This window comes from Vanessa tameamea, chromosome 8 (assembly GCF_037043105.1).
Source record: "Vanessa tameamea isolate UH-Manoa-2023 chromosome 8, ilVanTame1 primary haplotype, whole genome shotgun sequence".
NCBI classification, from domain to species: domain Eukaryota; kingdom Metazoa; phylum Arthropoda; class Insecta; order Lepidoptera; family Nymphalidae; genus Vanessa; species Vanessa tameamea.
The window spans coordinates 5,197,858-5,210,301 of record NC_087316.1 but is presented as its reverse complement, the minus strand read 5'-3'; the positions used below and the strand labels follow the sequence as shown (position 1 = coordinate 5,210,301).

The following is a 12,444-nucleotide window of genomic DNA, read 5'->3' as shown; positions in this document are numbered from 1 at the left end:
TAAGTTCAATAATATAAGTACTGAATACCTACTAATAAGTCAATTTATACTCAAAAATAGAATAATTATAAAACTTCTTAACATTTAATAAAGAAGTAGAGAGTTAAATAGACTAATTTATATTTTATGAAAAGACTTCATTTAAAGTAATTTATATTTACAGTTGATCAATTGTTATAAAGAGGATCAAATTAAATTATCCAAACAGCAAACAAACAAATTTTCCTTAAAATATTAGTGTAATAAAGAGTATTCATAGTCTAAAATGTAATTGACGGATTTTGTTGTATTTATTTTTTTCTTATTTAAGCCAATACGTATTCTAAGAATACATATACTGGATTTCTAAAAGCAAGTACTTTTAAGTGAAAAAGTTCAGGACAACTTACACTTTAATCTTCTTCCCTTCAGCCTGAGAGATAGTAGCTGGAGGCGGCGGCAGGTCGTCCATCGGCACCTCCTCATTGGGCGGCGAAGGCGGTGACTTATCGAATTCCGCGATCGGCGCTAGTTCCGGCATCGGTGAAACAGAATTGCTATCCATCGCCGACAACTTTATGGGAGACACTTTGACTGTTTTGAAAACCTAGTCGACCTCCGCAATTGCCGGAGAATGTGATCCTGTTCGAAATTCAAACACTCAACCACTGGAAGTTCATGTAATATTTCAGCAACAAATGTCTAATTCTCCGTTGGAATTATAATGATATCGTCGAATTTCGAAATCGACTCCGAGCGAAGTTCGAGACCTGAAAGCAATTATCTTTATTTACTGTTCTTTCGAAACAGCCCTCGTTTCAGCTCCCATTGCGAGATTACAGGACGGCTATGTTTGTTTTGATTGCGAATTCTCTGACCGGAATAAAAATACTATTTTATTTTGCACATGTTTAGGTACAATTTCATATAGAATGCTGATGAAAATGACTTTCAAATAATAATAGAAGTAAAATAATTTCTAAGATTGTTACTCATTTTATCTGAGTAAAGTTTAATAAAAATTATTAAAAGGAAAACAATTAGACTTATACAAGTTTCAATGATTCTTCTGTTAATAAGTTTGGTATACCCAAGTTCACAATGAAGCGTCTGTTTCCGATAGTAGATACTAAAAGTGTGATCAAGTTAGACGCGGAAGGACAATGCCCTTCACCCTATATTTATATTTCGTTGGACATGACATCACTGAAGGGATCAACCATGGTGCTAGAACATCATTAATATTGAACCATGTGGGAATAAATAATGAAAGTGGTTTTTTACACGAAGTACACTTTTTTATAACGATAAATAATTGATATAATTATTTATAAATACTAATTTTAATATAGAGTGCAATACATTGTACTTTTATTTGAACCTTAACACTTACGAGAAACATTATAATATATTTTGTTCTTACATTTATATTCAATAATTATAAATTACGAGCCTTTCCGTACATTGTCCGGGATTAAAATAGCCTCGTAGGTCTCGTTCTACCAAATATCTCATCAAATAGTCATGCCTATCTAGCGAACAAACAAACACAATATTACATTTATTAAAAAAATAGTAGAATCAGTATTAAATTGATGTATCTTATATATTATGTATGTAAATTTATGTATCCAACAACCCATAACAGAACATGATGGAATAAGCTCTAAAACTAGAGGGTTTTTAGAAAAATGCTTTGAAAAACACGACGTTAGAACATTTGAGACAGTATTTAAAAATATATTTAATTAATAATATAATGTAGTTGTTCACAAAATTATTTTCAATATAAATAAAAAGTATGATAAGAAATCGGACAAAGAAAGCACGCTGCAGTGAATGAAAAATGGAGTAGTTTTAATAGAATTAGTTAAGAAGTGCTGAGTCTTGTAAGTCCTAGACTGGCTACTAACAAGATAACAAGCGCCCGACTTGATTGAGTAATTTGTACTACAGCTAGTTATGTTTGAGGAATAATTGGTGAAATTAAATGGGAAGTGAAAGCCAGAACAACCTGCTTCAATACTTTAATAAATACGTTCAGATTATGGTCAAATATTTTAACAGCACAGCAATATAATCGGATAATTTTCTATCAAACCAATGGCAAAAAAATATGTTTTTTTTAATCAACTCCATGTTCTCAACTTTTAACGTAAACATATTTATGGCCAAAAATCTAAAAGTGCAGATGTAAGAAAAATAAGTAGGTACTGTGTTGTTTTCTAATCCTATATTAATAAATTAATATCTATCTCAAATATGTCGTATATGTTTTTCATATTTATAAAATGAGGAGATTCAAATTTATGTTATTTGAAAGGTGTCATACGCTAATAAAAGAAAAAATACGAGTTTCGTAAAGAAACTTGAGCATATGACGACCACGCGCGATGCTAAACGTATGTATGATATAAGCTTAAGCTTAGTGTCATCCACGTCAGATTAATTAAAGATTTATATAATAAAACCACACAATACTCAAAAATAAAAGATAAAATAAAGATTTATACTTCCAATATCTGTTCCTGATACATTGCGAATACCTATATCTCTTTCAGGGTGAACCCGAGAGTATTGTTGCCACATTTCTAATTCCACTAAAGCTCCAGTACAAAATACATTACGTAACCCAGGAAGAAATTGACTTCAATTGTCTAAGGACGGCTAATAGGGGTACGGAATAAAATAGAGAATATTCATGTAATTGAACATTGATACATTTAAGAGTTATATGCAATTAATAAGATCATGTTAATTGATATAATATGTTTTGATAAGATTAACAATTATGTTCCCGACGTTCTTAATCATAACGTAACTGTCCTACTAATGGCCTAAAAAGCCTTCTGTCTTCTTGAAAAAATTTTGGAATTTATTCCACACGTCACGCAGATTTGCTCAAAATATTTTCTTTCATTGCTTTACACGAAATTAATCATGAACACAAAACATGCTTATAATAAAATTAATCTGTGCTTGCTTGGGATTTAGAGGAAGATTGCGGGCAAAACTAACGCGCCATCTCATCTCAGGTCAAGATGAGGTTGCTCTATACTGATGAAACCATTTATCAAAATATAACAGGATATTTTGTTTTCCTATAAGTTTTCAGGCTATATAAATTCATTATATTTATATATGGATCCTACAAAATTACTGAAGAATAATTCCATAAATTCAAAGTTACATACACATGATTTTAGTAACGACGAAGGCCTTTGAATAAAACAGTAGAGCCTGTAGAGGTGTAACTAAGGAAAGCGTATACTGTATACCCATATTGTTGCAAATTACACCTCGTGTCTAAGACCTGTATAAATTGTCCGACGCCCGCGGCGCGCTCGCGTAATTTTCTCAGTTCTACAACGAATGCGAAATGCGATACGTAACCAATATCACGAATGAAAGTGATACTTGGTCGCTCGAGCCCTTGTACTCGTAGTATATTTACTAGGACGACGAGGTACATTTGAGAACTTATGTTATGCGCATGTGAAATCTTAAAAGTGTTATTTTTGCACACTTTCCGCGTACCTTTAAGCGTGATTTGAATTAATTCTCAGGTCAAATAGAGTAATAGTTTTCGATCTGTAACGTCTATCCTGTAGCCGCTCTTATTTTTTTGTTTTGTAATATATATATTTTTTAATATTCGTCATTTTCACTCCGCCCATTGACATAAAAAGTACTAATTAATTCTTACATTATACCTGCCCATAAATGCTTTCAGGAAGTCCTACAACCATGTAAAAATATTATTCGTAACATGGCGTATGTTTAAGAGTGCTTTTATCCGAGGGAACTAAGATGTTGTGCCCTCTGTACCTGTAATTATATCGACAATCACTCATCAAATCGAAACATAGTAAATAACGTATTCATGATCCTCTTTGTGATGATGGAAGTCATTATATAATTTGCATATCTTAACCTTTTCAAAAGAAAACGTTTTCGGGAGATAGAAAATATTTGCAAGTCTTAAAAAATTATGTAAAATGTAATAAAAATAACAACTGTGTAGTTTTTTGGTAATCCAATCATTTTTAAATAAATCATAATCATAATATTATATCTACTCTAACCATTTTGATCAAGTATATTTATATCATAAGCTCCTAAGTCCAAGAATAATACAAGACATTTTTCTAATTTAAAATGTATTACATGCTAAAATGTTTCACATAATAATGCTGTATAAAATCTTTAAGTATCATGTAACAAAATGTGCAGAATTTAAAAAATAATACACCAAAAGTAATTTCCATTTCTAAAATGGGTCAAAACTCAAGATATGAAACAGTATTTCTCCGAGGAATCCCGTAGCTCGGGATAATACTGAGTACAGTCGACTTTGTATAGCAATGCATATGCACTTTATTGCATTGTAGCCCTTATCTCACTTGATATAAAAGCCATAATGGGCTAAAGCGAATGCTTCTAGATAGAACCGCACAGGTAGCGCGGCGAGTGAAGCGAAGGGGCCTCGGGATTGTTAGCAAATGAGGTCGACTTGAATAGGTTCCATTGCCATAGTTAAATATACATTAAAATATTAATATCGCACTTTTAATAATACTTAAAGCATCTTTAAAAAAAATGTGTTATCTAACTCTGAATATCTGTTTTAATTCTTCTGACTGTGTTTAATATTAAAAGTAAAACTACACATTCTCGATCTTTCCAGATGTTTAATAGTACCGAAATTCAGGCGATAGATTGAAAATTGTTAAAGTGAACTATAGAACTATTGAGACTATTATAGATATATTAAATCGATTTAAAACTTCAAAAATTTTTAAGAATCGGTATTATTTTATGTATAAAAAATATAAATATTAAAGATATGAATAATTAATATAAAAATTAAAACGCAAGGGCTTCTTTATAAAGCTGAAAAGTACATACAAGTCCTGATACGACCATTATCATAGACAGTAGCAATATCCAGATCCTCTCCGAGTTTAAGTTTTAAATACCAAAATCGATTTTACAGATGGCTTACAAATTGCATAGAAATAGCTTTCTAATCCGAGTTTAATTCTGAGCTTGCTATTTAAATGCCATTGGTTTATTAAATCTGTAACAACAGCTGTGAATATTATAGAGCAAGGCTAATGAATCGATATATATATATATATATATGTATATGTTCTACCAAATGCCACTAAAATAACGATGTGACCCAATAAAACCATCTGTTTAAGAAATATACTATGTATATCTCATCTTTGTAGTGATTTTATGACAAAATATGTTTTTAACTATTTGTCGTATTTTATTGGAGTAGTAACCACTCCCTGATGTTTCACTTGTGAGAAACGTTAATGCACCATCCCCTTGGTTTGTAGCGTGATTTTATATAGTCTATTATTATTCAATAAATGGACTCCCTAGACCAAAATATTTTATTTTCAAATGGTAGTTAGTCGTAATAATTTTATGACAAAATTTTATACGATATAGATTTACCTATGAAAAATTACTTTTCATGACGTGTAGTTTTGATTTATTATCGCGTATAAACATGACTCCGTGAATGAATATCAAGATATGATAAATTATGACCTTAGCAATATTTACTTTAGCATATTTTCTCAAACAATAATATATTTTTTTTTAAAATACATAGTTGTTTTATTTAATACTGACGAAATCATATTATACCTCGTACTACACTAATTTTTATCACACACATGTGTTTAGAGCAGCTTAAAACAGTTACATTACCCGTCATCCTGCTCTTTAAAACAGTTCCCGGGAGACCGCGATAAGTGATTATATGACTTGGGGCAGTGGATATAAGGGCAATTATTCGTTGTAGTGACGCGAGGAAGACGTCAATTTGATATGGCCTCAAATCATTCCAATGCAATGGGGAAGGCTATCCTACGCGCCTAGATCCGGGCCACCTAACTCCGCGATTTATGCAACACATTGGTATCTGTCATGCCTTGGTGACTCCAGCAACAGTCACAGTCAGTGGCGTTACATTTTTGTTAATGCAAATAATATTTAAATATCGAAAATACATCAAATCTTTAGAGATCATTAAATATAGCGACTTAAGTATAAATGTTTTTATTAGGGACACGAAAAATATACGGAGACTTTCGGTCTATATCAAGTTTATAAAAAAAATGTGTCAGGAATACGAAGCATACTATATAATACCTACAATATTTTCCTTTGTAATAGCTTTCTCCCAACCCGTAGTCTTAACTAAAACGTTACGCTTTTAGTTACGCGTACATAAACAAGGATACTGACTCATAATGGCATGAAGGAAATGTCACTCCTGCGATGCCGTGTCACGACATGTCACAGAATACCTAAATTTGACAGGAGACATATAAAAATGCTATTTCAGTAATTAACCAGGGATTAATTCCATTTGCACGTCGTTAATATCATACTAATGATCGAAACGCAAAGTTTATGCCTAAAGCAATTAAGGTTATGTACGTATAATAATATATTCAATTTATTTTTTGGGATTGGCCAACTTATCCTATTAAATAATTCATATTAGTGAATTTAAAAATTAATTTCCCCATAGACTTTATAATTTAATATTTTAAATAATTAATTGGGGAAAATATTAAAGCCGGTTTTTAACAGTCTTCGAATAAATAATTTTACTTTTTATAATATTTGTTATCTCAGTTTGTTAACTCTGTCATTTATGCACTGATGTGTTCACTAACATTAAATATTTAAAGAAAAAAAATTAAGTAATTTATTTATTTTAATAAAGTTATTATTTTAGGTGTTTTATGATAAAATTTTATATTAATTTCAATTTTATACAAAACGAAGTCAAAAAAAAATTTTTTTTGATTTATTTCATAACTTCATTCAAAAGAGGTTTCACTATCGGTAACTAACGAGATTATATAAAAGTAAGGCAACAAGGTTGCTCAATATAGAATCTATCCAAAAGTATCGGTAAGAATCTCAGTAGTTAGGTACTATTTTTCACTAATAAAAATATATTTATCACAACTACATCAACTATAAAGAATTAATATTTTTATTTTGAGCAGTATAGTTAAATTGAAAACATACTTAAATAATTGTATGTAAAATTTTATTTTAAAACATAATAATATGTACTCGTAATGTAAAAGATAAACGTAACATTATAAGAAAAGACCTAAAGTGGTTTATTAACTGCTCAAACACCGTAAGGGTAAACATCAAAATGTAAAGGACTTGAGAATCAACTTGATTACATCCCTCTGAAAGCAGCCGACTACAGTACGCCCAGCAAATTTCTTACGCAAAAATATATTTTAACCCAAAGTGATTAGGTACAATTTTTTCTTGCACATTCTTATATAAGTTGAAAATATATTTATTAAATATAATTTCCGAAGACGATGTTGGTTAGAGGAAAAACTCCTCCGTTTCTCTGTTAACACAAAAATAATACTTAATACTTTTTAAGCAACTAAATTATTTTAATTAAATTAAACAATGTTAGCAAATTTTAAAGTTGTATTACTTTATTAGAAGGTTTTATACGATTTATTGGAACAGATTCAAACATTAATAACATCTACGAAAATAATATAACAAGGGGATGAATATTTTATGAGGTTTATTAATTATTCTTAGCTTAAAAAAAGGTGTAATTTTAATGAGAACCCTATTTCAAGGGATTAAAATTAAGTTCAGAACATCAGAAATTCAAGTGATCATTAACCTGAGACCGCAACGTCTATTTCGAACGTATCCAAAGTAAATATTTATGAAAAGTCCGAGCTGTGTGGTCCCTTTCATGGTAGTATTTTTAAGTGTGTTTAAAGCTTTTGTACTTTGTTGGATTATAATAAGTATTACGCAATAACTGAAGATTATGGAGATATAATTAAAATAGCAGATGTCACTGAGATAGATTAAGGTCTATGACCTTAGCAACGAATCTGCATTTAACGTTCAGAATTTGATTTCAAATTTTAACGAACATTTGTAGGTAGTAATACATATTTTTACCATGTCTATGTAATGGATGTTTGAATGCGTTCGCATTTTATTAGCATCTTTGCAAAGGAAACTAGCATAAAATGATCAAATTTGTCAAGAAACACATTTGTAGGTAATATATTTCGACATTCGTAATTTTGCCTACTAAATAAGTCCCTGTCATCTTTCATGATGTACACCTAAGTACATTTGTATGCCATTCCCCCGAGACATTGAACTATTTATACAGATCTTTTATGATTTTCGGTGGCTAATTTACACCTACATTTGCACAAAGCGACGGTACAACAAAGGCGCTTTAATAAAGGAAGAATAAAGCTATAATGAAACCTTACTAAAAATGGTTTCGTATTGAAAGCACATTTCAATGTTCTAGGAACTAGGGCACGGTGTGGGCTCGACGCGGGTAGAATTATTAAAAAAGGAAATGAAAGAAAACATTTAATTAGCGTTATGTAATCCACTTCATTTCGAAGTTATTCTCGTCGCAAATAAAATATTAAATTTCGTTAAGGTTTTTATTTGATTTGCAGGCAGTTTAAAACATCGTCTACAATAATTACTTATGATTTTATTTAATCATACTGAAGTTTAATATTACATTCGTGTTTTAATAATACAACTTAAATGCACAACATTCAGTATTGCAGTATTAATTTTAAACTATATTCCGTACTCCCGATTGTAGGAAAGTTGGAACAATTCCAAATATAAGGAATATCGTATAGAGAATACAATTGTATTTTGCACGTTTTGTATGTAGCGATCTGATATAAGAAACAGTTAAGAATACAAAGTGCAACGTAAGAACAAAATGAAAGTTAAGAATAAAATTCTATATGGCACAAGCAATACAAATATATATTTGTGACTATTTTTGAAAGTTAAATCAGTAACATTTACCCATCAAAAACATAAATGTAAAAATGAGAGCCAAGTCCAATATTATGATATATACCTTTGTTGTTGACTTCAACGACAAAATAAGTGAGATCTAAAGGGGTGCCAAGTTCAATGGTCCTTCTTGAAATTTATTTATAACTACATATAATATTATTTCTTCTTATAACTTAGGATAATATATTGTTGCCTAAGGTCTGTCTTGGCTAGTTCTTATATGTTCATAAACACAAATTGTAGTTTGTGTTAATAATAATAAATTATAACTCAGAACATCTAAGAAGAATGGAGGGCAGCTCAGTATTGCTTAGTTATTATTAACGTACATTAAGAGCTGCGATGGTGCAGTTACTAGATATTGCGAGTTCATATCCAGACAAGTACCATTGAATTTTTTCGGGCTTAATTTGTGTTTATAATTCATTTGTAACCGGCTTAGAACTTGCGAAGGCTATAATATAATTAGTATATGAGAACGATATTCAGTCAGTGATAAAAATGACGATTTTTAGACGTTAATATCTAAATAACCGTTTGAGATGAGTTTATGAAATTTGGAACAAATATGTATCTCACGAGTCTCAATATATGAGCCAATTTGGCACGTTTATGCCAAATAGTTTTTGAGTTATTAGGAGGTCAAAAGTGGCTCCAAATGATTCGTGTAATATTACACACGGTGCTGCTCGCCAGTTCTGTTACTTGAACTTGGCTGACACGCTACCGCGTGTCTAGATATATGGGAAGGAGCGACATCCTTCAGCTACTTGCAAGAGGTGTTAAAGGAAATGGAACCAATATATCATAACTCAAATTATTATTATTAAAATTAATAAAACAAAGTATTGATATTAAAAACGTAATCAAAAGATGAATCTGAGTTTTATTTGACTCCTCTATTATATAGTCGATTGAACTAATCTCTGATGCTCTAAAAGAACACGACTATTAGACAAAATCAACGTCATATGGATTAGGATCCATATGACGTGATTTCGTGTAGTTAGTTAGGACACGAAATCACGAGCCAAACCGATATTTATATATTAAAAATATTAACCTTAAATTAAATGGTGATAAGTAGTAACATTTTTTTTAAAAATAATAATAATTCTTTAAATATATAAAACACCTTTATTAAGATGAAGACTAAAATTTTATCGACAATCACATACAATAATATTTCTTAATACATTTAATGACAATGTTTCAGAAAATATATTTATTGGAAGCAGTATATTTACAAGGAAAACGTTTCCAAACAATGACAACTCAATAGTGTAATACTACGAGAAAGTAAAAGTGGCAGAACGGATAAAATCGGCATGCTGCCAGCTGGTCATTCACGGATTTTATAGCCAATTCGACAATTGCTCTGGGAAAATGATTGAGGCGTTAAAACGTTTGACGTGTGAAGTAAATTCTAGTATATAAAGTAGAAACCTTATTATCATTTATAATGTATTTACCTACATATATGTTTATATGAAATCTACAATATAAAACCACTACAGCTAAGTCATGATACAGGATATAAATATAACGAAATCTAATTACAATAATACTATTTAATTCACCATTGATATATATTTGTACTTATATTTAATTGCAAATCATCCGTAATTTTATCTTTGATGATCAAGGAACTGCCATATGTACAATATTAATTCAATAAATGTTTTTCTAATAGTGATTGCAAAATACAGTAGAGCATGCGCGTGCGCCGTGAAAGTATGATACGCGATGTGCATTATTTGTTTTAGTTTATCAAGAACTGCATTCGAAATTATACTTGCCAAGAACACGAGATAAAAATCTTTCCACGAATAGAAAAATCAATAAAATATAAATACTTAAAACAATAATCTATGTAATCAACTATAGTGAATAACAATTTATATAATTGTAAGTTTATAAACCCTACAAATAAACTAGTTTTTAAAAGATAATTCACCGTGTTTATTACCTTCACGATACAACATATGCATTCATAACATTATGAAGTAACAGAAACGTGAAGTGCGCATAATGCCTAATTAAACACGAAATGGACTATGAGTTAGATGTTTCTAATATAGATATTACTCGTATAATCTTTGTTTACACCGCACCGTAACAATTTCAGTGAAAGTGTTTGCAATACAATGTTATACAGCATTCTAATTAATTATACACGAATCTAATTTATTGATATAGGGTTTGAGTAGACTAATTTAAATAATGTCATAAAAATATTTAAATTGTATAAATAAATACGAATATTTTCCTATTCATTTTTCATGAAATAAAGATGTGTTGAATTATTTATATAACCTATTTTGTAATAATTAATGAGAAGCTATTTATCATAAATATTTCATTCAAATGCACGTTTAATACGGTCTTCATTAAGCCAATAAACCTTCCAACTTTCTGCCAGGTATTAACACTCCTGTGGCGTATCCCCGTGGCCTATTTGTTCCAAGAGCTCTCATCTACACTCGTATGAGGTGCACGGGAAATGTTGCGGGCTCATTAGCATCGGTGTAATATGCGCCCCTTTACTGAACCGAGCGAATTTCTTTATCGCTTTCTATTACGTCACAAGATATGATATTTTTTTTAATGAATCTAAAAGTAATATATAATATTAAAGATATATGAAATTATAATGCCTATTGATAATATAATAAAATACTTCCGGTTAAAAGAGAATATAAGGAAAATTTAAATATGAATCATAATAAAATAATAGTTGTTAAACAGCAGGCTGTTACTTGCACCGCTTTATGCGTCGGGTTGAGATAGCGGACGGCGAGGGATGCTGCGCGCTACAGCCTCCGTCACGGGCGTAGTACGAACAAAGCGTCCCGCCCTTCCCGCTTCCGACCGGTGAAAATTCGCAACACAATAAATTAAACCCGCACTGTAATTCTCAATGGAGTCGAAACGAATGCTCGGAATATTAATAAGTTTCTATATTATATTAACTAAGATACTTGTATTGGTATTAAATGCGTGGGAGCGTATGTCGTACGTGTGAAGTCGACAGCGCGGCTAGCGAGATACTGGCAGCCTCCGAGCGAGGGGGCGCGGGGCTGCGCGGACTACGCTTTCATTAAGGACAATCGTAGCACATAGCTACGGTCGCCGCCCGGCTCAGATAAGCTCAGCTTCGAGCCCCCGGGGCTATTTGGAACACTAGTGTACCGTCATGTACCTCTAAAGCCAGGATTCGTTTGGTGTCCACTTACTGTAACGTAGAATAGAACTATATAATTATAATATGTATGTTATATACCTTAAGAGTAGTACATAATCATAGTCCCTATTATAAAATCAAAGCTTTTACGATTAACAAAATATATCTTGATATAATTACTAAAACCATTTATTACAGATAATATATAAAAAAAATATATATTTGTATTCTTATCAGTAATAAGTCTTGGTATAAAACTTGGTCTGTGCCAGGGTTCCGAAAGAATAAATAATAAATTTAAAAAACTCTAATCTAGATTTTATTGTTATTATTTCAAAGTTGTGAAAGATTCAAATCCTGAAACTTTATCTAAGAACTATCAGTCCAGTATATAC

The 12,444-nt window shown here is 30.9% G+C and overlaps 1 protein-coding gene across 4 annotated transcripts in view; it reads right to left on the bottom strand.

Annotated features, from left to right (window-relative positions):
• LOC113399855 (plasma membrane ascorbate-dependent reductase CYBRD1-like) overlaps nucleotides 1-11,914 on the bottom strand; it is a 62,697-nt gene extending 50,783 nt beyond the window's left edge. For 3 of the 4 annotated variants that reach the window (XM_026639110.2, XM_026639109.2, XM_064215627.1), the window contains exons 1-2: nucleotides 11,847-11,910; nucleotides 390-749 (exon numbers count right to left, since the gene is read on the bottom strand). In XM_026639110.2, the coding sequence (XP_026494895.1) occupies nucleotides 390-544 (155 nt within the window). In that variant the 5' untranslated portion in view covers nucleotides 545-749; nucleotides 11,847-11,910. Of the gene's footprint in view, nucleotides 1-389; nucleotides 750-11,846 lie in introns of all 4 variants that reach the window. The other variant, XM_064215626.1, reaches the window with a different exon arrangement.
• Between the last annotated feature and the right edge of the window lie 530 nt (nucleotides 11,915-12,444).